Source organism: Neoarius graeffei, chromosome 6 (assembly GCF_027579695.1).
Source record: "Neoarius graeffei isolate fNeoGra1 chromosome 6, fNeoGra1.pri, whole genome shotgun sequence".
In the NCBI taxonomy this organism is placed as follows: domain Eukaryota; kingdom Metazoa; phylum Chordata; class Actinopteri; order Siluriformes; family Ariidae; genus Neoarius; species Neoarius graeffei.
In genome coordinates, this window is record NC_083574.1 from 99,022,579 (window position 1) to 99,050,461 (window position 27,883).

The following is a 27,883-nucleotide window of genomic DNA, read 5'->3' on the forward strand; positions in this document are numbered from 1 at the left end:
TTACGTAAGTTTCTGCAGTCTGTAATGTGGATCCTGCAGCAGAGCCGAGAGCTGATCCACTCTGTCGTCTGTTAATTTTCTGGAGCTCAGATCCAGCTCCGTGTGCAGTAAGGGGTTTTTACTGAACATTCGAGTGAGAAGGTTGTAGGCTTCCTCTGCTTCAGCACTTTTCAACAACCTGTAGGGATTTGAAGAGAAAGGTTCTTTTCACAGTATTTGTTTGTTTGTTTGTTTATTTAATATGATGTTTACTTGTAGAAGAATCACCTGAGTGTCAGTTTGTTAGTTTTGCAGTCAGTAAGTTGTTGGACTCCTGATGCTCCAGGGTCGTTCCCTCTGAGATCCAGCTCTCTCAGGTGTGATAATGGGTTTAGTCTCAGAGCTTCAGCCAGAGCAGTGTATCCTTCCTCTGTTATACTGCAGTCTGAAAGTCTACACAAAAACACACAACTCTCTGATTTTATGTCCAAAATAAATTAATGAAGATGTGATATTGTATACAAATTGAGAATTTAATCTTTTTTCTTGTTAATTTATTAACTCTAGATTGTCACTGAATGGATCATGTACAAATTACTGGGTTGTCATTAAAAACTGATATTATAATAATTCAGTGCTTGACTGAGCACGACTTCAAAAGTAAAAGAAATAGTGTTGAAGGATAAAAGCATTTCATGACACTTTGTCATGTTTTTAAGAAATGACATTGACATACTTGAGTGTTTCCAGGAGGCAGTGTGAATTCTGTAGGAGGTTCGAGATCTGCTTTATTCCTGAGTCTCCTGCTTTATTCCCGCTCAGATCCAGCTCTCTGAGCTGTGAGGGATTTTCTTCCAGAGCTGCAGCCAAAGCAGCACAGCCTTCAGCTGCTACACTGCAGTTACACAGTCTGCAGAAGGAAAGAAGGAGCACAATGAACAGATCGCATCTCATTTGTTCAATAAGAACGCAATATTTTCATTCTTTTCTTTAACAGTTACCTTAGAATTACAGCAATTAGACGTTTACATTGGAATAGAACTTTTACACACTTAAACACCTTTTGGTTAAATATAATAAAACTAATAATCTATTTTTTTAATCAAAACATGCTGTTTAATTATATTGTGTTCTAGTTTAGTTATTTTTTTCCTGATCTCTTTGCCAGACTTGGACACAGAGAATATGGAGACTCAGAAATGTATTAACAGCATTAAAGTCTGTAGAACATGTACTGCTTTTTTAATGACACATAATTCTGCAGTCGTTTAAACTCAGAGATTAAAATACTGAATTGATGCTTCACTGAAGGATTAGACATCATTTCAGATGTTCCTTCACCTCAGTGTTCTGAGTGGAGACTGTGGATTCTTCAGTCCAGCAGAAAGCTGAGTGACTCCTGGATCCTGCAGACTGTTGTTGCTCAGGTCCAGCTCTCTCACACTGCAGGACTTTAATTTGAGAACGCTGGCTAAAGCTGAACAGCTCTCCACAGTCAGATTACTTTTATTCAGCCTAGATATGAAATATGATGTAGGCAGAGCTTTCTACTCAATATTAATACTTCATTGTGCAGATATTATGGAAAACACAAGTCATTTTATTTTCATGTGCACTGAAGTCCATATTCTGGGTTCATCTGGGTCATAAGGGGTCATTAGAGGTTATTTTTAACATCATTCTATTCATTTATTCCTCTTTTAATTTGTCTTGTCTGTTATGTCTCAGTGGTTAAATCAAGTGATTTCATTGAAAAGGTCAAACTTGTTGATCATTTCTACTCTTCTGTTCCTTTCTAGTTTCAGGAGCTTAACACTTTCCAGTGATGGAACAGAACCCAGGTGTTTCTAGAAGGACTATGAGGTTTCTTTGGAGAAACACAGGATATATTATGTTATGTCAGCACTTATAGAAAACAAACAAAAAAAATCTATTATTAAAAATACATTTTGCATACTTGGGTCATCCTTAATGGCAGGTCCCACTAGAAAACATTCTGTGAGTAAAACTCAGCTGACAGTGATGCATAAATAAAAATACTTACCGAATTTTCTGAAATTTACAGTGAGAGTCTTCCAGTAGAGCTGAGAGCTTCTTCACCCCTGAGTCTCCTGGTTCCTTCATGCTCAGATCCAGCTCTTTTAGGAGTAAAGGGTTTTCATCTAAAACTGAATTTAGCCAAGTCCAGGCCTCTTGTGCAGCAGGACGTTTCAACAAACTGCAGAAAGTAAATTGTTTTTGTACTTGGTGTTTCCAGAATAATAGACCCACATTAACCAGAACAGTGTGGCTGCTTTTGCTTATTTCCTGATGACTTCTCTCTCAATTTAAATGATTAGGCACTATGTCTGTAACACACTGGGACATAGTGCAAGTACAGCATTACTTTCTGTTTAATATTTATATAATTGTGTTAGTTTATAGAAGAATCACCTCAGTGTTGTTAGTTTACAGTCTGGATCCTGGAGTAAATCAGTGAGCAGCTTCACTCCTGATGCTCCAGGGTCGTTCCCTCTGAGATCCAGCTCTATCAGGTGGGATGATTTCAGAGCTTCAGCCAGAGCAGCGTATCCTTCCTCTGTTATCCTGCAGTCTGAAAGTCTAAAGAGAGAACATTTGATGGCATTTTTATAATAGTCTGATGAACATCTATACAATATAATATGTAATGCCAAGGCCATTTAAGGATTATATGATCTAGATGTATGTGTTTGTTTGTGGGACCTGAAACCAACCTCAGGATCTGCAGGTTACATGGCTGATGTTTCAGTAGATCACAAACTCTCTGCACTCCAGAGTTTCCAACTTTATTCTCACTCAGATCCAACTCTTTTATGTGTGCAGGATTGAATAGAAAAGATGAAGTCAAAGCAGAACAGCCTTCTTCTGTAACACCACTCTTCCTTAGCCTAAGGATAGAGGGCAGATTCATTTTAGTTCAAGCATAATAATCAGAACTGCAAACAGCAATTTATAAAACAACATTAGAATACACACGTAAGTTTCTCAGGTCTACAGTGTGAATCCTCCAGTAGGGCAGAGAGCTGCTTCACTTCTGACACTGAAGAGATCTTTCCACTCAGATCCAGTTCTTTCTGCAATAAAGGGTTTTTATCCAGAACCTCAGTCAGAAAATCACAGGCCTTCACTGCTTCATCACTTTTCAACAACCTGCAGTGAGAGAAAGGCACAAAATTACAAAGACAAAAATATTACATTATTAGCAATCTCATTTTATTTTGTGTTCAATTATATTTAAGTAGTGTTTTGTTCAAGTATTAAAATGGATTTTGTAATGAAGTAATTAACCCCAGTACATATTGTTCACCTCAGTTTCTAAAATCTGTTTGTTAGAATAACAAATTATCAGGGACCTTAATAACAATCATCATTTTGGTTGTTTCCTTGAAACACTTAAACACTGAACATTTCCCTTTCAAACATTCCTGTTATTTATAATTTGCTCACCTCAGTGTTGTTAGTTTACAGTCTGGATCCTGGAGTAAATCAGTGAGCAGCTTCACTCCTGATGCTCCAGGGTCGTTCCCTCTGAGATCCAGCTCTATCAGGTGGGATGATTTCAGAGCTTCAGCCAGAGCAGTGTATCCTTCCTCTGTTATCCTGCAGTCTGAAAGTCTGTGTAAAATATTGCCATCGAGGAGACAGAATAAACTGGGTGAACATCTCAGGGAACAATATAGAGTTCAGAAGGTCTTTGGCACATTGAGAAACATCTCATCTCATTATCTCTAGCCGCTTTATCCTGTTCTACAGGGTCGCAGGCAAGCTGGAGCCTATCCCAGCTGACTACGGGCGAAAGGCGGGGTACACCCTGGACAAGTCGCCAGGTCATCACAGGGCTGACACATAGACACAGACAACCATTCACACTCACATTCACACCTACGGTCAATTTAGAGTCACCAGTTAACCTAACCTGCATGTCTTTGGACTGTGGGGGAAACCGGAGCACCTGGAGGAAACCCACGCGGACACGGGGAAAACATGCAAACTCTGCACAGAAAGGCCCTCGCTGGCCATGGGGCTCGAACCCGGACCTTCTTGCTGTGAGGCGACAGCGCTAACCACTACACCACCATGCCGCCACTGAGAAACATGGCGTTTCTAATTATAATATTATATTAAAATACTGAAGACACCAAAATGATGAAATAACATCTGGAACATGTATGGAATTATGTGATGAACAAAAAAGTGTTAAAAAAAAGAACAAAATATGTTTCATATTTTAGATTCTTCAAAGTAGTTTCATATGCTTTGCACACTATTGGCCTTATCTTAACCAGCTTCATGAGGTAGTCACCTGGAAAAAAATAAAAGTGTGTGTGTGTATATAAAAATCAGGGTTCTAACGAGACCAAAATATCAGTGTAGTGGCACCAGTCATAACGGCCGGGGGTTCGGGGCCGCCTTAGGCCCCTGAAAGCTCATGGGTTCTACATGCTCAGAGATGCATTCTAGTGCATTGCCTGACACTTGCAGGCCTCCCTGAAAGTCACTCTTTTTTGGTAATATTAATGAGATTTTTTTTTGCCAAAAGTTGCTGTGATTGTTTTTGATTGAAGATTTATTATAATTAATCTTCAACTACATTGGTGATACATTTATGGAATAAGAATAAAACATCCAGTTGATGTTCACCAAGTGTCAGCTTTATTTTCAGCTTCAGCCGGTCAATTACAGTCCATGACTATCCAGATCTAACTCATATCAGACCTTCCCCTCCTGATCCGACAGGTTCAATGCACCGTGTGAAAAAAAATTTGCCGTGAACCAGCACGTATTACATACATGGCGCGTTACCGCTAACACAGCATAAGGAAGGAGGTAAATTGGACTAGCATGATCAGTGACGATCTCCACACGGAACTACTCGGGCAACTTTGCACTGGGCGCTTACGTGGACAGGGAGTGGAGTACATCTAAATGTAGAACATACGCATGGCGGCGTGGGGATAACAAAAGAAAATTAAGCAAAAAACCACATTTTCAAGATTGACAAGTCTGAAAAGAAATAATGTGGACTGAGAAATGGAGAAGGAAGCTGGGGTCGGCAGAGTCCTGCTGCAAGATGACAGCCGTGGAGAAAATGAGAGCCTGGGCCTAATCCGTGAAGTGGTGAGTGAGATCATGGCTACAGGGATGGAGACGCTTTGAGCTGAGCTGAAAAGTGATCTGTTGGAGTTTCGTACGTGCTTTAGAGAGGACATTAATAAACAAATGGATGAATTCACAACAGAAATACACAGGAAGATACAAGACATGACAGGCCAGATGGAAGGATTAGAGAAGCGCATCAGAGATGTGGAGAAAAACATGGCCAACATGGAGCAATGGGACATCGGCGTCAAACGTGCTCTCACCCAGCTGCTTGAAAACCAACAAGCACTAAAAGATAAAGTGACTGAGATGGAAGGACATTCCAAACGCAACAACATATGGATTTATGATATCCCGGAGGATGCTGAGGGCACTTCTGCAGTTACTTTTGTTGTGAATATGATAAAGTCAGAACTTGGAGATGACCTCAACCCGGACTGAATAATAATAATAATAATAATGTACACACATGACTGTCTCAGCTCTGCAGTGTGGATCCTTCAGTAGAGCAGAGAGCTGCTTCACTTCTGAGTGTCCTTTTATTTTCCCCCTCAGGTTCAGATGCGTCTGCAATAAGGGGTTTGTCTCTAAAACTTTAGTCAGACGACCACAGGCTTCTTCTGCTTCAGGACTTTTCAACAGTCTGTGAGGGGAAAAGTTTACTCGAACACTTATCAACATCAACTGCATTATCTTAAATATGCCTCGCTGTAGCATTCGGGACTCATCAAAAACAGATTTTTAAAAAAAATATTTATCTTTGAAAATATCTTTGAACATAACAGGACACTGCATTATCAAAAAGTTACAAGTGTTTTTAAATAGAAGAATACATGCTTATACTGTTATAAATCTGTTTGTTAGAAAAACAAATTATTAGGGACCTTAATAAACATAATAATTTTGGTTGTTTCCTTGAAACACTTAAACACTGAACATTTCCCTTTCAAACATTTCTGTTATTTATAATTTGCTCACCTCAGTGTTGTTAGTTTACAGTCTGGATCCTGGAGTAAATCAGTGAGCAGCTTCACTCCTGATGCTCCAGGGTCGTTCCCTCTGAGATCCAGCTCTCTCAGGTGGGATGATTTCAGAGCTTCAGCCAGAGCAGTGTATCCTTCCTCTTTGATATTGTTGTCAATTACTCTGGGAAAAAATAAAAAATATCACAAATATTGGATAAAATAAATGAATAAAGATGTGACATTGTATACAAATTAACAATTTAATCTTTTTTTTTTTTGTTAATTTTTTAATCCGAGATTGTCACCGAATGGATCATGTACAAATTACTGGGTTATAATTAAAAACTGATATTATAATAATCTGCAGTTACACAGTCTGCAGAAGGAAAGAAGGAGCACAATGAACAGATCGCATCTCATTTGTTCAATAAGAACGCAATATTTTCATTCTTTTCTTTAACAGTTACCTTAGAATTACAGCAATTAGATGTTTACATTGGAATAGAACTTTTACACACTTAAACACCTTTTAGTTAAAAATAATAAATCTAATAATCTATTTTTTTTAAATCAAAGCAAGCTGTTTATTATATTATGTTCAAGTTCTAGTTTAGTGAGGGTTTTTTGTTTTGTTTTTCCCCAATCTCTTTGCCAGACTTGGACACAGAGAATATGGAGACTCAGAAATGTATTAACAGCATTAAAGTCTGTAGAACATGTACTGCTTTTTTAATGACACATAATTCTGCAGTCATTTAAACTCAGAGATTAAAATACTGAATTGATGCTTCACTGAAGGATTAGACATCATTTCAGATGTTCCTTCACCTCAGTGTTCTGAGTGGAGACTGTGGATTCTTCAGTCCAGCAGAAAGCTGAGTGACTCCTGGATCCTGCAGACTGTTGTTGCTCAGGTCCAGCTCTCTCAGCTGGGAATATTCAGAGCTCAAAACTTCAGCGAGAGCTGAACCGCTTCCATCAGTTAGAGCACATGCATTAAGCCTAAAGATGAAACCAGAGGAAGGAAGAGCAACAATAAACTGACACATTCAGAACAATAATCGTGTTTTATACCAAAATTCTCCCACATTTTACATTTTTTAATCTGACCCGACTAAATATTCATAACCTAAATGAACTGACCTCAGAATCTCCAGTTTACAGTGACGGTGTTTCAGTCCAGCAGAAAGCTGAGTGACTCCTGGATCCTGCAGACTGTTGTTGCTCAGGTCCAGCTCTCTCACACTGCAGGACTTTAATTTGAGAACGCTGGCTAAAGCTGAACAGCTCTCCACAGTCAGATTACTTTTATTCAGCCTAGATATGAAATATGATGCAGACAGAGCTTTATGCTCCATCTTAATACTTCATTGTGCAGATATTATGGAAAACACAAGTCATTTTATTTTCATGTGCACTGAAGTCCATATTCTGGGTTCATCTGGGTCATAAGGGGTCATTAGAGGTTATTTTTAACATCATTCTATTCATTTATTCCTCTTTTAATTTGTCTTGTCTGTTATGTCTCAGTGGTTAAATCAAGTGATTTCATTGAAAATCTCAAACTTGTTGATCATTTCTACTCTTCTGTTCCTCTCTAGTTTCAGGAGCTTAACACTTTCCAGTGATGGAACAGAACCCAGGTGTTTCTAGAAGGACTATGAGGTTTCTTTGGAGAAACACAGGATATATTATGTTATGTAATCACTGATAGAAAACAAGAAAATCTATTATTAAAAATACACTTGTGCATACCTGGGTCATCCTTAATGGCAGGTCCCACTAGAAAACATTCTGTGAGTAAAACTCAGCTGACAGTGATGCATAAATAAAAATACTTACCGAATTTTCTGAAATTTACAGTGAGAGTCTTCCAGTAGAGCTGAGAGCTTCTTCACCCCTGAGTCTCCTGGTTCCTTCATGCTCAGATCCAGCTCTTTTAGGAGTAAAGGGTTTTCATCTAAAACTGAATTTAGCCAAGTACAGGCCTCTTGTGCAGCAGGACGTTTCAACAAACTGCAGAAAGTAAAATGTTTTTGTACTTGGTGTTTCCAGAATAATAGACCCACATTAACCAGAACAGTGTGGCTGCTTTTGCTTATTTCCTGATGACTTCTCTTTAAATTTAAATGATAGTGCCCAATGTCTATAACACACTGGGAAAAAATTAGGACCAGTCGAATAAACCATAAATTACAGTCAATTATCAACTTTATCCTTTTTTTTCAAAGAAACTATCAAAGTATTTTGTACAGCATTCCTTTATGTTTACTATTTATATAATTGTTTTAGTTTATAGAAGAATCACCTCAGTGTTGTTAGTTTACAGTCTGGATCCTGGAGTAAATCAGTGAGCAGCTTCACTCCTGATGCTCCAGGGTCGTTCCCTCTGAGATCCAGCTCTATCAGGTGGGATGATTTCAGAGCTTCAGCCAGAGCAGCGTATCCTTCCTCTGTTATCCTGCAGTCTGAAAGTCTAAAGAGAGAACATTTGATGGCATTTTTATAATAGTCTGATGAACATCTATGCAATATAAGATGTAATGCCAAGGCCATTTAAGGATTATAAGATCTAGATGTATGTGTTTGTTTGTGGAACCTGAAACCAACCTCAGGATCTGCAGGTTACATGGCTGATGTTTCAGTAGAGCACAAACTCTCTGCACTCCAGAGTTTCCAACTTTATTCTCACTCAGATCCAACTCTTTTATGTGTGCAGGATTGAATAGAAAAGATGAAGTCAAAGCAGAACAGCCTTCTTCTGTAACACCACTCTTCCTTAGCCTAAGGATAGAGGGCAGATTCATTTTAGTTCAAGCATAATAATCAGAACTGCAAACAGCAATTTATAAAACAACATTAGAATACACACGTAAGTTTCTCAGGTCTGCAGTGTGAATCCTCCAGTAGGGCAGAGAGCTGCTTCACTTCTGACACTGAAGAGATCTTTCCACTCAGATCCAGTTCTTTCTGCAATAAAGGGTTTTTATCCAGAACCTCAGTCAGAAAATCACAGGCCTTCACTGCTTCATCACTTTTCAACAACCTGCAGTGAGAGAAAGGCACAAAATTACAAAGACAAAAATATTACATTATTAACAAGCTCATATTTTATTTTGTGTTCAATTATATTGAATTAATGTTGTGTTCGAGTATTAAAGTGGATTTTGTAATGAAGTAATTAACCCCAGTACATATTGTTCACCTCAGTTTCTCCAGTTTACAGTCTGGATCCTGGAGTAAATCAGTGAGCAGCTTCACTCCTGATGCTCCAGGGTCGTTCCCTCTGAGATCCAGCCCTATCAGGTGTGATGATGGGTTTAGTCTCAGAGCTTCAGCCAGAGCAGTGTATCCTTCCTCTGTTATACTGCAGTCTGAAAGTCTGTGTAAAATGTTGCCAAAGAGGATCGAGAATAAAAAGGGTGAACATCATAGAAAACAATATAGAATTAAGAAGCTATTTGGCACACTGGAAAACATGGCACTTCTATTCATAATATTATATTAAACACAATACTGAAGACATCAAAATTATGAAATAACAAATGGAACATATGTGGAATTATGTTGAAAATAAAAAGTGTTAAAAAACAAAATGTGTGATATTTTAGATTCTTTAAAGTAGCCACCATTTACCTTGATGCTTTGCACACTATTCGCATTATCTTAACCACCTTCATGAGGTAGTCACCTGGAATGATAATCACCTCGAGTGATGTGGCAAAATGGCAGCCAATCGCTTTGTCACCATGCTACTACAACATCGACCTCAGTCGGGCATACAGTGGTGCCTGAAAGTTTGTGAACCCTTTACAATTTTCTATATTGCTGCATAAATATGACCTAAAACATCATCAGATTTTCACACAAGTCCTAAAAGTAGATAAAGGGAACCCAGTGAAACAAATGAGACAAAAATATTATACTTGGTCATTTATTTATTGAGGAAAATGATCCAATATTGCATATCTGTGAGTGGCAAAAGTATGTGAACCTTTGCTTTCAGTATCTGGTGTGACCCCCTTGTGCAGCAATAACTGCAACTAAATGTTTCCGGTAACTGTTGATCAGTCCTGCACACCGGCTTGGAGGAATTTTAGCCCATTCCTCCGTACAGAACAGCTTCAACTCTGGGATGTTGTTGGGTTTCCTCACATGAACTGCTCGCTTCAGGTCCTTCCACAACATTTTGATTGGATTAAGGTCAGGACTTTGACTTGGCCATTCCAAAACATTAACTTTATTTTTCTTTAACCATTCTTTGGTAGAACGACTTGTGTGCTTAGGGTCGTTGTCTTGCTGCATGACCCACCTTCTCTTGAGATTCAGTTCATGGACAGGTGTCCTGACATTTTCCTTTAGAATTCGCTGGTATAATTCAGAATTCATTGTTCCATCAAGGATGACAAGCCGTCCTGGCCCAGATGCATCAAAACAGGCCCAAATGGGATAAGGTTCTTATGCTGGAATGCAGTGTTTTCCTTTCTCCAAACATAACACTTCTCATTTAAACCAAAAAGTTCTATTTTGGTCTCATCCATCCACAAAACATTTTTTCAATAGCCTTCTGGCTTGTCCACATGATCTTTAGCAAACTGCAGACGAACAACAATGTTCTTTTTGGAGAGCAGTGGCTTTCTCCTTGCAACCCTGCCATGCACACCATTGTTGTTCAGTGTTCTCCTGATGATGGACTCATGAATATTAGCCAATGTGAGAGAGGCCTTCAGCTGCTTAGAAGTTACCCTGGGGTCCTTTGTGACCTTGCCGACTATTACATGCCTTGCTCTTGGAGTGATCTTTGTTGGTTGACCACTCCTGGGGAGGGTAACAATGGTCTTGAATTTCCTCCATTTGTACACAGTCTGTCTGACTGTGGATTGGTGGAGTCCAAACTCTTTAGAGATGGTTTTCTAACCTTTTCCAGCCTGATGAGCATCAACAATGCTTTTTCTGAGGTCCTCAGAAATCTTTGTTCGTGCCGTGATACACTTCCAAAAACGTGTTGTGAAGATCAGACTTTGATAGATCCCTGTTCTTGAAATAAAACAGGGTGCCCACTCACACCTGATTGTCATCCCATTGATTGAAAACAATTGACTCTAATTTCACCTTCAAATTAACTGCTAATCCTAGAGGTTCACATACTTTTGCCACTCACAGACGTGTAATATTGGATCATTTTCCTCAATAAATAAATAAATGACCGAGTATAATATTTTTGTCTCATTTGTTTCACTGAGTTCTCTTTGTCTACTTTTAGGACTTGTGTGAAAATCTGATGATGTTTTAGGTCATATTTATGCAGAAATATAGAAAGGGTTCACAAACTTTCAAGCACCACTGTAATAATGGACTCTCCACTCCTCTCTATCCATCATTAGGGTCCTCAATTCAGTGGTGCCGACCACTCCAGCATCTTCTTTGAGGACATCCACCACTGTTTTGAGTGGCCGCCCAGGGCATCTTCTGCCATGTGTGGGCTCCCATAATACCATTACCGATACTGGGATCTCTGGATGTTGGAAGCAGTGGCCGGCTAGCCTGAGTCGCTTTGCTGCTATTTTCTCTGAGACCCTAGGGAGGCCTCCATACAATTCTTTATTGGTGATGTGTTGCTGCCAGTTGATATTGTGAATGGCCCTCAGCATTCTTGTATAACACCTGTCCAGGGACTTCGTAAGGGGAGTGGTCAGGGTCCAGACCTCCCAGCCATAGAGCAGGATGGATTTAATGGCTGCTGTGAATATCCTGGCTTTTAACCCTCTTGATAACTTGGATGTCCAAACTCTTTTCAGGTTGTGGAGGGTGGATGACCTTTCTGTTTCTTCGCGTGCAGCAGTAAAAGACCTCGGAGTGATTATTGACCCCAGTCTTTTATTTGAAACTCACATTGATAGCATTACCCGGATAGCTTTCTTTCATCTCAGAAATACTGCTAAGATAAGAAATTGAATGTCACTACATGACACGGAAAAACTAGTTCATGCTTTCGTTACCTCCAGGTTGGATTATTGTAATGCCTTACTGTCTGGATGTCCCAAGAAGTGCATAAACAAGCTCCAGTTAGTTCAAAATGCAGCAGCAAGAGTCCTTACTAGAACTAGAAAATATGACCCCATCACCCCTGTCTTATCCACACTGCATTGGCTCCCAATCAAATTTATTACTGATTATAAAATACTACTGTTGACCTTTAAAGCACTGAATGGTCTCACACCACAGTACCTGAGTGAACTTCTGCTCCTCTATGACCCGCCACGCCTACTTAGATCAAAAGGTGCAGGCTATCTGCTGGTACCTCGTATAGTGAAGGCTACATCGGGGGCGGAGCCTTTTCTTACAAAGCCCCACAGTTATGGAACAGCCTTCCAAGTAATGTTTGGGAATCAGACACAGTCTCAGCATTTAAGTCTAGGCTGAAAACATATCTGCTTAGTCAAGCCTTGTGTTAATGGTGTTTATGAGGTAAAGGTGTAGATCTGGAGGATCCTCAGACAGAGTGTTTCGGTAAACTGGGATGTATGGATGCTGTCAGTCCCCCCAGGGGCGCAGATAGGATTTTTGAACTGGGGGGGACTGAGCTGTCAGCAAATGATTCCATTTTGTGTGTATATATATATATATATATATATATATATATATATATATATATATATATATATATATATATACACACACACATACACACACTACCATTCAAAAGTTTGGGGTCACTTTGAAATGTCCTTATTTTTGAAAGAAAAGCACTGTTCTTTTCAATGAAGATCACTTTAAACTAATCAGAAATCCACTCTATACATTGCTAATGTGGTAAATGACTATTCTAGCTGCAAATGTCTGGTTTTTGGTGCAATATCTCCATAGGTGTATAGAGGCCCATTTCCAGCAACTCTCACTCCAGTGTTCTAATGGTACAATGTGTTTGCTCATTGCCTCAGAAGGCTAATGGATGATTAGAAAACCCTTGTACAATCATGTTAGCACAGCTGAAAACAGTTGAGCTCTTTAGAGAAGCTATAAAACTGACCTTCCTTTGAGCAGATTGAGTTTCTGGAGCATCACATTTGTGGGGTCGATTAAATGCTCAAAATGGCCAGAAAAATGTCTTGACTATATTTTCTATTCATTTTACAACTTATGGTGGGAAATAAAAGTGACTTTTCATGGAAAACACAAAATTGTCTGGGTGACCCCAAACTTTTGAACGGTAGTGTGTATACATGTTATTTCACCTCCCTCACTGCCATCACCAGGAACTACTGCAGGCCAGGACAATGATAACATTTTAACATAGGCTATGGAAATCCAAAGTTTACACATTATCATCACGCACAGAAATTGCAAAACTAGTTTTAAAACCGCCAAGTTCCAACTGTTAAACATAGCGAGAGGCTGGGCTACGTGTGTGTGTAAAGTGTAAACCAGTGCATCCTGACTTTCTAACTATGCCTGTGTGTTGCGTGAGCGGCAGTCAGTCAACAACTCTTCGCAAAGTTTCCTTATGAAACAATATGCTCGCTGAAATTATGGCAGGGAACGCCAGATTAAACATTAAAACTGCCTTCTGAGCACTGTATCTACAGGCTACCACCGAAAGAAGGAGGCTACCAGAAAGGCATCTCTACTCCGTACGATTTTACTTTCACTACGACATTACTTTGAACAGACTATCAAAAAACTGCAAGGTGATATGATAAAGTAAGGCACAGTTTACTTACAGTCGTTTTTTTTTTTGAAAAAACGATGCAATCGTTTTCTGCCTTTTGGCACCCTTCATCATACCATGTTGGGGTCCTGAACTAGGAGGCGCTGTCCCCGATATGCCTGTCAAACTTGTTGTGCGTAACCATAGCAACCAAGCTCGAGCTCGCAACCTGTGCAGTCTGTGCAGTTGCAACTATGTCTGTACTGCTGTGCACCTCAATAAACCGAATGGTAATTAGTCTTTTGATTTTTCCGTGAGGTTTGCCTTATGCAAAGAAAGACAGCATAGACGTTTTTTCCTCCCTATAAGTGGGGGGGACCGAACGAGGTGAATTTAAATCTGGGTGGGACGAATCCCCCTGTCCCCCCTCTATCTGCGCCCGTGGCTGGAGCCGCCGATGGGAAAACGAAACCTTAAGCCGAGCACCGTGGCTCTTCGGGGGAGGGCAGAGGACTCTGGCTGTGCGGGGCGTGGCATCATGTTACAGAGCGTTAATCTCGCGATAAAAAAATTATCGCCGTTAAAATTGAGTCAAGTTAACGCGTTAATAACGCGACATTTTTGACAGCACTATTTAAAACATCAACGAAACTGACTTCATATTAAAACTGTTAATGTTATAGTCATGTTGCCTGTTGGTGCCCAAATATGGATGGGTTCCATTTTGAGTCTGGTTCCTCTCGAGGTTTCTTCCTCGTGTCGTCTGAGGGAGGTTTTCATTGCCACCATCGCCAAAGGCTTCATCATTGGGGATAGATTAGGGATAAAATTCTCATGTTTGAAGTCATTCAAATTCTGTAAAGCTGCTTTGCGACAATGTTTATTGCTAAAAGCGCTATACAAATAAACTTGACTTGACATTCTTTGACTGCCTTCCTCGCTGTTTGTATGCTAGGGTGGTCAGAGGCTTTTACTTTCTTGATGCTTTTAACAGTTGGTAAAAGCTTCATTGCCTCTCTGTTCGCATTAATAAATCTGGAGTAGCAGTCAGTGGAGCTTTCTTAAGAGCCTCAAAATGATTCCTTACCTCGATGGTATATTGGGCTTGGAGTGTAGGATCTCCCGCAAAGGCCTTCCAGTCAATCTTTGGTGCAGGGATTGTCTTTGGCTGGTGTAGGCTGAGCCTAAAACTCATACTGATGACCCAACGGTCTGAGCCCGCTGTGCTGAAGCTGTTATAAGCCTCAGTATTGATTACACTGTTCCACCACTTTCTTCAGACAATGATATAGTCTAGTTGGCTTTTAGTCAGGGTGGACCTATCCTCCTGAGTCCAGAGTGTGGACAGTAACAAAGTATGACTGTACAAGCAGGATTCCCTTTAAATTCAGTAACTAAAATACAGTTGCAGACAGAGGTTATGCTTCAGAAGGACTTTCTCGCTCTAATGCTGAGCATTAGTCCAACCCCTCCTTGGGATGAATTTGTGATTATTTCTCTCCATACAGATGTGACTCGGTGAAAATCTTCAACTACTTCAAACTTAAGCTCTTCACTTGGGTGTACTCTCCTATGCTCCTGGATACCAAACATGTCAATCTTGTGTTCTTGCATTCTTGATGCAAGCTCTTTTGCATGATTTCTGAGGTGCAGTGTGTTAGCATTGAAGGTGTGACAATGTGCATTAATATGAGACCCTCCAGGCGCCACTTTATCTGGAGAGTCTTGAATTTCTTGACTTGAGAGGCTGTTATGTCAGAATTGTTTGAGCTCATGGAAGCAATAATAGACCTGCAATAATAGACTTTGTCACTGTAAGTGAGGAAGAATTACAAATGATGAAAGAAAATGCTGTTCCTAAAAACACTAAAGATGATACGCAGTTTGGTCTAAAACTATTCAAAGGTAAGGTGGAATTGTGATTTATTTTATCGATTTCAAAACAAAGTATTTTATGTGACTCGGCTTAAATAAGTGACACAAGTCTGCACTGCAAAGTTATTACATTTACTTGTCGTTTTTGAAGTTTGAAATACTTTTTTTTCCAATATTTTTTACAAAATAATCAAATGTATTTTACAATAAAACAATGAGTCACAGGCTCAGTGAATATCGGTGAAAATGAACTTTTTCACGATATTCTAATTGTTTGAGATGCACTAATATATACAGATCTAAAAATAAACATTTCTGTAATTATTTTCCTCTTTATTCTTTGTGTATCAGTTGCAATAAGCAATTCTTCAGATCAAGTCGACCCAATAGGAGAGATGAACTCACCTCAGTTTCTCCAGTTTACAGTTTGGACTCTCCAGTCCAACACAAAGCTGCTTCACTCCTGAGTCCTCCAGATGGTTACTGCTCAGATCCACCTCAGTCAGTTTGGAGGATTCAGAGCTGAGAACTGTGTGTAAAGCTGAGCAGCTTCTCTCTGTCAGGTTACAATCACTGAGCCTGAAAGGAGGGAGAGACATTTCAAACAAAAATACTATTCGACCATTCTTTAAAGAATGATTCACCACCAACACCCCCCCAACATGCGAACGAACAGAGAGAGAGAGAGAGAGAGAGAGATTGAATGTTAACTTTACAGTACCTGGTGCTAGTAAAAACAAAGGAAAATATATTTTGAAAGACAATGATGACATAAACTATTCAATTTTTTATATTTTAATGACGACGTGAATATTTTAAAATCCTGACCCATCCACACCTGAAAGCTGAAAATATCAGAGGAACTCATAAAACACTGAGCCCTTCATGAACACAAACACAAAACTGTTTGTGCTGTAAGACAGAAAATCACTGCTGTACACAGAATATTCACAGCATTACCACGGCCACAGCATCACGACTGTTTCACTCTGTGCTGGTTGCTGTCATATCCTGTTCAGAATGAACTCCTGATGAGTTTTGATGATTAAACAGTATATTTAATCGATAGTGTGAGGGAGAACTGAACCATGACTCTCTAGCAAGGTATTGACCCTGACAAAAGGAAGTGTGTGTCTCAGTACTCAGTGTATTAGTAATTCACACACACGGTATTTATTCGGCCCGCTCACGTTAATAATCCAGACTCAGAATATCTTTGTATGTGTTCAATTCCCAGCGGCTTGTGCTCATTTTTAATGATCTACTCGCCAATACTGCTCTGTGTGCTCAGCTCAGCCGTCCTCTCTATTTAATACACTGTTTATACACAATAAAGATGTTTTTATTGCGTTACTTGTATTGTAGGAAGATGGGATAGCTCTGCCTCCTGATATTTAATGGTTTTCAATCTGATTTGCTTTGAGCGTTCATCATTTTAGTGCGTCAAGAACAGTCATTTCCTGTTAATCTTTTCATTAGTGCTACAACTTACATCACATGGTATCAGATGTTGGGACTGGACACTTTTTTAGGAGTACTGTCAGTAATGGCGCTGAAAACCTGAGTTCAGAGCAGCCTCCACACATGGCCACTCTGGACTATACTTCCCAAGATCCACAGCGACCCTCGTCACCAGAGTTCTAACAACATCACCTGTCTTCAGTCTACCTGCTATCACCTTCTCCATATACAGTGGGGCAAAAAAGTATTTAGTCAGCCACCAATTGTGCAAGTTCTCCCACTTAAAACGATGAGAGAGGCCTGTAATTTTCATCATAGGTACACTTCAACTATGAGAGACAGAATGGGGGGAAAGAATCCAGGAAATCACATTGTAAGATTTTTAATGAATTAACTGGTAAATTCCTCGGTAAAATAAGTATTTGGTCACCTACAAACAAGTAAGATTTCTGGCTCTCACAGACCTGTAACAACTTCTTTAAGAGGCTCCTCTGTCCTCCACTCGTTACCTGTATTAATGGCACCTGTTTGAACTCGTTATCAGTATAAAAGACACCTGTCCACAACCTCAAACAGTCACACTCCAAACTCCACTATGGCCAAGACCAAAGAGCTGTCAAAGGACACCAGAAACAAAATTGTAGACCTGCACCAGGCTGGGAAGACTGAATCTGCAATAGGTAAGCAGCTTGGTGTGAAGAAATCAACTGTGGGAGCAATTATTAGAAAATGGAAGACATACAAGACCATTTATAATCTCCCTCGATCTGGGGCTCCACGCAAGATCTCACCCTGTGGAGTCAAAATGATCACAAGAACGGTGAGCAAAAATCCCAGAGCCACATGGGGGGACCTAGTGAATGACCTGCAGAGAGCTGGGACCAAAGTAACAAAGGCTACCATCAGTTACACACTATGCCGCCAGGGACTCAAATCCTGCAGTGCCAGACGTGTCCCCCGGCTTAAGCCAGTACATGTCCAGGCCCGTCTGAAGTTTGCTAGAGAGCATTTGGGTGATCCAGAAGAGGATTGGGAGAATGTCATATGGTCAGATGAAACCAAAATAGAACTTTTTGGTAAAAACTCAACTTGTTGTGTTTGGAGGAGAAAGAATGCTGAGTTGCATCCAAAGAACACCATACCTACTGTGAAGCATGGGGGTGGAAACATCATGCTTTGGGGCTGTTTTTCTGTAAAGGGACCAGGACGACTGATCCGTGTAAAGGAAAGAATGAATGGGGCCATGTATCGTGAGATTCTGAGTGAAAACCTCCTTCCATCAGCAAGGGCATTGAAGATGAAACGTGGCTGGGTCTTTCAGCATGACAATGATCCCAAACACACTGCCCGGGCAACGAAGGAGTGGCTTCGTAAGAAGCATTTCAAGGTCCTGGAGTGGCCGAGCCAGTCTCCAGATCTCAACCCCATAGAAAATCTTTGGAGTTGAAAGTCCGTGTTGCCCAGCGACAGCCCCAAAACATCACTGCTCTAGAGGAGATCTGCATGGAGGAATGGGCCAAAATACCAGCAACAGTGTGTGAAAACCTTGTGAAGACTTACAGAAAACGTTTGACCTCTGTCATTGCCAACAAAGGGTATATAACAAAGTATTGAGATGAACTTTTGTTATTGACCAAATACTTATTTTCCACCATAATTTGAAAATAAATTCTTTAAAAATCAGACAGTGTGGTTTTCTGGATTTTTTTCTCATTTTGTCTCTCATAGTTGAAGTGTACCTATGATGAAAATTACAGGCCTCTCTCATCTTTTTAAGTGGGAGAACTTGTACAATTGGTGACTGACTAAATACTTTTTTGCCCCACTGTAAGCTCAGCTCTCACCCTCAGTATTTGTGAAGTATTGTTCTGTGTCCCTGTGCCTGACTTTACTGAGCCGTTTGACTATCTGCCTGACTTCCCGTTATTGAACTCTGTTTACGTTTACTTTCAACTTCGTCCTCTTGCCTTATCTGTGATATCCTGTTCGCCGATTGACTGACTCTTGCTCGTCCCTGACTACGTTTCTAGTTTCCCGATTTGGATTTGTTCACAGTTCGCGATGCACCTGCTCTCCCCTGCGACTGCATCTGGAAGTGCCTGCACCCTGACAAGTACATGTAACTCAGCACAGTATCAGACTGGAGCGGTGGCTACAATTATCGACACCTTAACGATCTTTTGGCCGTTGCAAAAGTAGAAGACTTTCAATACATAAATTGTGCATGAATAATTCCTCAAACTTCCACTGAAAAAAAAAAAAAGAGTTGATTCCTGATTGATTCTTAGAATTTGTGCACTTTTAGAGTCTCTGGTCATATTTTTAAAAATAATAGCAATTTTGGACAAATTCCTCTTTCTATGTGAAAAAGATAATAATAAACTCTTATAAAAAAATTTACCACCTCTTAAATAAAATTTTTTTAATACTTTTCACCCCCCTGGAAGTTGCAAAATCACTGTTTTTCCCTTGTCACACCCCCAGAGTTTCCAACCTCAACAATGCAAAAAAAGGTTAAAAGTATCAGTTATATGAGAAATGTTGATGCAGTTAAATTAAGAAAGACTAAAATAAATAAAATATAGTGTAATATTTCATTTAAGTCCACTGTCAATATTATATTTTATACAAAATGTACCTGTCACACACCATTGGCGTCATTTCCACCACAATGCCTACTTTCCCTTTAAAAAAGTTCTTGTGAAAGATTGTTTGGGTAGTTTCCATGGAAATGTGAAGTGACATCAGAGCACATGTTGGACATGGAGGCCAGTTAAATTTCCACCCATAACTATTGAAGAAAAATCAAGGTAAATATTGCTTGATCAGCAAATATATTTATTGTATGTCATTTCCAAACATGCTGCAGTTCCATTGTTGTTTTGAAAAAGATTGCAATTTTTGCATAAAAAGAATAATGTTGCATGCATGAAATGCTAACTATCAAGTCAAAGCTAATCAATGAAGCCATCATCCATTTTTCATGAAAAAAAGTAGAAATGTCATTTCCACCACAGTCATTTCCACCACACTGCCATCTGTGGTGGAAACGACAGTATGTGGTGGAAATGACATTTCAGATTATAAATGAGTGGTTTAGATTTTGAAAGTGAATATATTCCTTTAATTTGTGCCTGTTTGGAAAGAAATCTGTGAGGCACTTCATAAAATGGAGCTCTGAACAGAGATAAAACACACACACACTCTCTCTCTCTCTCTCTCTCTCTCTCTCTCTTTCTCCCTCCCTGTCTCACACAGACACTCACACTCAAACACACACATACTCATACACACAGTTGCAAAATACAGTAGTTTATACTGCAGTTAAAAGTTTTTTGTATTGTTAAGAATTAAGGTCAAGAGTTAATTGATTTCCTCAGTACACACACACACACAGATTGAGAACAAAAAAACAGTTGTCTATGACACTAAAGTTACTGAAATAATCTTTTATTTGAAGTACTGCTGCCAACCCCCTGTTTTTGGGTTATTTACAGCATGTACTGTTACGGTTCTGTGAAAGTTTGAAGATTTTTTGAACAAGCCATAATTTAAATGTTAACCGCAACACTGAAGTGGACAGGTGTGCTCAGTTTTTTCACATGGTGTTGTAAAACGAAGTTGAATGATTGACATTTTTTTCTAATAAATATATCTACATGTTCTCTATGTGTTAAGTCATTGTCATTTCCACAACACCATGTCATTTCCATCACAGCTTGTCATTTCCATCACCACACATATTTTTCAGAAAATTTCCAAAAACTAGTCAGTTCATATTAAAATCACATATACATTTCTTGATGGTTTGCCTTACTTTATGTAACAAGACAGATTATTCATTATTTACAAGGACCTCCTCAAAGTAATATTGAATTTCACGCTGTGGAAAATGTACCTTTCAGCATTTGATCCTTAGAACTGTTAATTTACATCATTCAGAAATTAATGATTGTTGTAAATACTGGTAACTGGTACAACTAGTTAAACTAATGGTCCTAGAAGGATCCTGGGATGTTTAAATTATTGCACTGTTTATTTATTTCTGTTAATTGAAATGTGGTGGAAATGACAGTTGTTTATTCCGGGTCAGGTAAAATGTGAAAAATAACAATTATTCTTGTAAATTTAGTTTGAAATCTTATGGATCTCAATACTATAATGGTTATTTAAACATATGAATCTGTGTGAGTTCAAATTGCATAGTCTTTTTTTCACTCAACTTCACAAGGCCAAAGGTGCACATAATCTAAGAATCACCCATAAATATATGGATGTCGGTGTTTACGTAAATGAGGAAGTAATTCTCATGTTTGTAAACAAATGAACTGATAATGTTTAACCTGCATCAGAAAATCTTTTTGTTCCACTTTCTCAGGATTTTCGTAGATCACATTTTGTTAATCATTCATTGTTGTTTGTATTAATTTCTAGTTTTGTCGTTTAATAATAAATGTCAACAGGCAATCGACACTGTAACCACATTAACATCCAGGTCAAAGGTCGCATCTCATTCCTTGAACCAAAATTAAAAAAAAATGTCTACTGATACTGTAATATGTGGTAGATATTTACAACAAACTGAAAAAAAAATAATTAACCAATAATAACTGTTGGAACTGAAACTCACCTTTGTAAAATTTGTTTTTTATTGGTAAATCTGAAAAGGTGTCGATAATTATGGACTGTCGATAATTGTAGCCACCGCATACCAGTATCAATAACAATGCATCCCGAATACATCCTTTAGGAAGAATAAATTATCACGAGCAGTTTCGTGTATTGCTGTGAAATGCAATCAGAACAGCTCCTCTCCCTCCCAAAACCTGAGTTTAATAGAGAACTGAGTTTGTGGAAGTGAAGGCGTGGTCAAGCATCAGTTTGGGAATGGAGAGTGAAGGTGCGGGAGGTGAGTGGCAAAGGGACACCTGGGACTGATTAACAGTGATGAGTGAGTGTGTGTGTGTGTGTGTGTGTGTGTGTCAGAGTGAGACTGTGAAACAATAAAGCTGCTGAAAAGTGCAAGTTGAAAGTTAAAGCGAGACGGCCTTTCAATTTCATAAACTCGGTGAAATTTAGTTCCGTCTGAAATGTGGTGATTGTGATATCTGTTTATTTCTGTAATATCCCACAAAATATCAGGCCATTCTGTGGCTGGGAAGTTATTTAATTTGAGGGGATTAAAGCAGATAATGTGCATGAAATCGCTCGCTTGGCGCAGTCAAGCAGACAGAGGAAGTCCGTGTGCGCATGCGCAGGTTTACCTTCTTCTTCTTTTGGGTTTTACGGCAGCTGGCATCCACAGTGTTGCATTACTGCCATCTACAGGTTTACCTTTGAGCGTGCACTGACAGTTCCATCATTCTGTCGCTAAACGAACAGCTGATCACACCGAGGTGCTCGCTGAGCGCCCATATTTATTAGTTTGGTCCTGCGTTTCCTTTCCTTCATATACAACGTAACGTCTTTTCTTCTCACTTTCCGTTACTGTAGTCGCTCTTTCACATTTCATTCGCACACTCACGTCCTCCGTTTTCCTCTCCTGTTTCAAATTTGTATCCCACAGTGCCTTGCATGAACGGGGAAAGCCCACCACGTGATGCATTATGTAGTATCTCGTATTGGGTCATGGTGAAGCAGGAAAAAATAGCGGAGAATTTAGGGACACATGGAGATAAATGCATTAATTGTTCTATTTAAAAAAAAACTAATAAAATTGGAAGTCTGTGATTTGAATTCAGTAGCTTTCGATCACTAAACAAAAATAATTGGGTGTCGGGAAAATTCTTTTCATGACCTACACCTGAAAATCTGAAAGGCAATCTACTTTGAATAAAGCAAAAGTAATCGGCCCGTCTCCATCCCATCAGTCTCCCAAACCCCGTAAAGTGTCACAGGGTTTTACTTACAGAACTGTTGTGGCTTGCTGGACGACTGGTAGCAGCCTCTTAAAGCATTCATCTGACTTTATGAACTTCTGTAGCTGAAACACTTCCAGATCCTCATCTGATGTCAGCAACACAAAGACCAGAGCAGACCACTGAGCAGGTGAGAGTTCAGCTTCAGAGAGACGTCCTGAGCTCATGTAACTTTGGATCTCTTTCACGAGTGAATCATCATTTAACTCATTCAGACAGTAGAAAAGGTTTATTAATCTCTCTGGAGATGGATTTTGTTCAAACTTGAACTTGATGTACTCAACTATGTCCTTCTGGCAGTCAGAGCTGCTTCCTGTGTGTGGCAGCAGATGTCGAATGAGCTTCTGATTGGACTCCACTGAGAGGCCCAGAAGGAAGCGGAGGAAAAGATCCAAGTGTCCGGTGTCACTCTGTAAGGCCTGGTCCACTGCACTTTTGAGGAAGTCAGACATTTCTGATGTGTTGAAAAGACCAGACAGATCAGTAGTTTGTTCTTTTGTTGAGTTTTTGTCAAGAAAGCAGAGAAATGCATACAACGCAGCCAAAAACTCCTGAATGCTCAGATGCACAAAGCTGAACATCTTCCCCAGGTGGAGTCCTGATTCTTTTCTGAAGATCTGAGTACACACCCCTGAGTACACTGCCACTTCTCGAACACCAATGCCACACTCTCTCAGGTCTTCCTCATAGAAGATCAGGTTTCCTTTCTCCAGCTGTTGGAAAGCCAGTTTTCCCAGTGCCAGGATACTCTCTCTGGTCTGCTGAGGATCAGGCTCATATGTTCCATGGTACTTTTGTCCCTTGTGTTTGATCTGAAAGATCAGGAAGTGTGTGAACATTTGAGTCAGAGTCTTGGGGATCTCTCCACTCTCTGCTTCACCCAACATTCTTTCGAGAACAGTGGCTGAGATCCAGCAGAAGACTGGGATGTGGCACATGATGTCGAGGCTTCTTGAAGACTTCATGTGTGTGATGATTTTATTGGCCAGGCTCTGATCACTGATCTTCTTCCTGAAGTACTCCTCTTTCTGAGGATCACTGAACCCCCGTACCTCTGTTGCCTGGTCTACACTCTCAGGAGGGATCTGATTGGCTGCTGCTGGTCGAGTGGTTATCCAGAGGAGAGCAGAGGGAAGCAGGTTCCCCTTGATGAGGTTTGTCAGCAGCACATCCACTGAGGCCGACTCGGTCACGTCACACAATCTCTCATTGTTCTGGAAATCTAGACGAAATCGACACTCATCCAGACCATCGAAGATCAACAGGATTTTGTAGGTATCACTGTCTATTACTTCTAGGTCCTTAATATCAGGGAAAAACTGATGAAGAAGATTCATCAGACTGAGGTTTTGCTGCTTCATCAGATTCAGCTCTCTAAAGGGAAGTGGAAACATAAAGGTGACGTTCTGATTCACTTTCCCTTCAGTCCAGTCCAGAATGAACTTCTGCACAGAGACAGTTTTTCCAATTCCAGCAACTCCTTTAGTCAGCACACTTCTGATGGACGTGTCTTTAAAGAGATCATTACATTTGATGGGTTTCTCCTCTGTTACTGGTCTCCTGGACACTGTCTCAATCTGTCTCACCTCATGTTCATCACTGATGTCTTCACTCCAGCCCTCTGTGATGTAGAGCTCTGTGTAGATCTGATTCAGAAGTACTGATGTCCCATGCTGGGAGATTCCTTCATTTATCCTTTTAAATTTATCTCCAAGTCTGGATTTGAGTTTTCGCTGATATACAGAGGCCAGCTCTAACAAACAGAACAATGTGATGGCCATTATTTTCATGTATAAACAATATCCACAATGTGAAAGTCAATATCGATAAAAAAAAGAACTGTCATACATTCCTAATAAATACATAAATATTATGGAAAAGAACCAAAACACTCGGATTATCTTGGAGTCGTTTATTTGTTGAAATAACTGTAGTCATTAGGATAAACAGCAGTATGATAATATCGACCAGTGGCCCAGTGTGTTTCCTTTAAACTGAAAGAATATTGTAATAATCTAAAGCTCTTACTGATCTGCAGTTGGTGAGCGAGATCTTTCTGCTTCAGGTTCTTCAGGATACGCAGTGTGATCTTCAGCACACTCTCTCTAATACAGTCCAGATCCTCCTCCTCCTCCGCTTTCTCCTCCTTCTCAGAGCATTCTGGGTAATCAGCACTCAGTAGCTTCTTTAAATTGTTCAGTTCATTCTTCACCAATGTGATGACTTTGTGCTCCAGCTTGTGATTTAAAAAAAAAGCAATAAAATTAAATAAATCAATAAAAATGGGACATAACCTGATTTTACACCACGTTGCTGTTGAATTCTGGATTCTGATTGGTCAGAAGGGGTTAACTGGATTTATTTTCTCATTCTAATACATTTCTATAGCTGATGTACAGCTGTTTCACAGGGACCTGTACAGCAAACACTCCAACTAAATCGATTAAAAATGTGAGTAATCGTTAATATGGTGACATTTTCAGTAAACAAATGTTTATTTCACATGTAGATAAGGAGTCTCCATTATCAGTACTTTGTAAGTCAGAAGCTGATTTTAAAACAGATTGAAATGCAGTTTTGCCCGATTACCCATAATGCTGCTGTAACTGTAAACTGTTAACTGTAAATTACTGCCATCGTTTCAAATTAAAAATTGTGTATATTAATTACACAACAAAACACATACAAACACACCTGGAATACGGACTCTATCAAATTTCTGCAGCTGTTTTCTGGTTCCTGTTTTGGGGTTCTGTAGATAAACAAACATTGGAAATTACTTTTTTAATTTTAATATCAGAACACATCCTGTAGATCTGGTCCACACAGCTGTGATATATAAACCTCTGGAACTCCACACGCGAGTCTCTTATCATGGGAGAATTGGCTCCAATGGCAACATGAAGGGCGTTTCCTGTTGAGACAATCTGAAGAGTTCCAAACCGCGATAAATCCACTGTAAGGAACTTTGAGAAAAAGGTATTTTCTTTCCCAAAAAAGTAGTTGCAGGAAAACCACGATGTTCTGTTTGAAACTTTAATATAACACTAAGAAGCTATAATAACATTAAAAATACAAATCAAGATTTTGATTTTTAAATTTTATTTAAAAAACTGATTGTTTTTTCCCCCAAAATGCGATATATCCATTACATCAATAAAAACATTATTTTTTTTTAGTTTTAAATATAACTAGAAACAAGAAGTAGAGTTGATCTCCACATATGACAGCCTCTGAACTTGGACCATCTCTTCTATTGGACCACAGATTGTCCCACATTACATTCATCTCGTCATCTACAAGCAACAATCTATTTTACACACATTACACACTCATCGGGAGCTGCGTTTTTAGGCAGTGCATCAATATATATATACAGTGTCATATCTCCACCCAGGAGGAATCAGGGGCTCAAATCAGAAAATAACACTGGACCACATTCTCTACTGGAATAAAAATATAAAACATTAAAATAAGAAATGTTTGATTCCATCACCGTTATTCATTTATCGAGTTCAAAATCTCACTAAAAGACAGGAATTCTCCACGATGTTGACAGTCGGTGGGAGGGGTTATTACTGTTTCCGTATTTGAATGGTGTGTTGTGATTGGTTGAGAGCAGAGATAACACGTTCTGCTGAAAATCAGTAGTGGCGTTTGTCATATTTTGAAAAGAAAGGAGATATTCAATGCAGAAAAATGTGGTGGATATCACATTTTGTATAAAATTGATTTTGGAACTTTGAATTGCGATCAAATGCCAAGCTTATTTTAGCAGAAACTCAATTTATTTTAATGGCGCTTGGAGTGTTTTGGAACCAAACTCTTCATTTGTACCAGGAGATAAAACACTTGGAACCCCCAACTCTAGCTCGCAATAACTTGTGATTACTGCCAACCAACAAGAGCCCTTCAAGGTCACATGGTGGGTTAGGGAAGTCAACCATGAGGTACTGCACCAGGGAAAACATGGTGGGTTTACCACCACAATTTTAACAAACTGGTGGTTTCTATTGTTCTGGCAATGATAGTGACAGAGAGAGATGAGCTGTGGCTCAGGGCAAAAACATCAACTCTATCATGGTAGCGCTGAAAACAGCACTGGACTACGTTTCCCATCAGGCACTGCACCACACCTGTTTCACGTTTTGGTTAATGAGCAACACTATTTAAGTCACGACTGTCCACACTGTCGTTCTTTAGTCTCTCCTCCCTGATGTGTACCATGTTCCTGTTATGGTTTTGCCTCATTTGTGTTGCTTGGTCTTTGTGTTATCTGTGTTTCACCGTTAATAAACATTCTGCATTTGCATCCACGTGCTGTTCACTTTCCCTGACAGAATCTCACTCAGAACCCACTGGGACACCATCTCTAACCCTCCTATGGAGCAATAGTTGCCCAATTGCAAGATAAATGTTTTGGACATTTGCTCCCTGACCTACTTGGTTAGGTTTGGGTTTTGCACTGATCTAACGGAAGACAACACAGAGACTCCTCTGACCACTAACCCCATCCCCCCCACCCGCTCCTGGAGTTTACCAAGGGCTAATGGCAGATTCCCTTCTGGAAAAACTTTTCCTTTTCTACCCAGAAGTTATTAGGGTAGAATTATTATGGGCTTGTTATGAGTAGTGATAGGACTAGAACACACGTTCATAACGGTTCATATGAACTCTGAATTTGATACCAGAAATTTAATCAAGAAAATTTAGCACAACACATTTTATACTGAAGCGAACAAGAATTGGCCTGTCGGGAGTTATTTCTACAGATATTCAGAGAACTGAGTGAGAGGAAGATAGAGGAATACCTTTCCACAGAGGATGCGCCATCTGTAAAACGGAGAGGCTGCGTCATTGAGTGGTCACTCTGAAAGGACACACAGCTGGGTCCAGGTGAGACAGGCCTTTCCTTC

At 39.6% G+C, this 27,883-nt stretch overlaps 1 protein-coding gene across 1 annotated transcript; it reads right to left on the reverse strand.

The window, feature by feature from the left end:
• LOC132888446 (NACHT, LRR and PYD domains-containing protein 3-like) lies at nt 1-27,883 on the reverse strand. Its single transcript, XM_060924496.1, has 15 exons — nt 27,779-27,883; nt 25,662-25,719; nt 24,996-25,203; nt 22,959-24,720; nt 15,994-16,167; nt 9,271-9,447; nt 8,374-8,541; nt 6,079-6,246; nt 3,448-3,615; nt 2,786-2,888; nt 2,024-2,097; nt 1,321-1,494; nt 716-889; nt 268-432; nt 1-178 (listed from the first exon to the last, which is right to left on the reverse strand). The coding sequence occupies exons 1-15, from the start codon at nt 27,823-27,825 to the stop codon at nt 1-3; spliced, it is 3,798 nt and encodes a 1,265-aa protein (XP_060780479.1). The 5' UTR covers nt 27,826-27,883.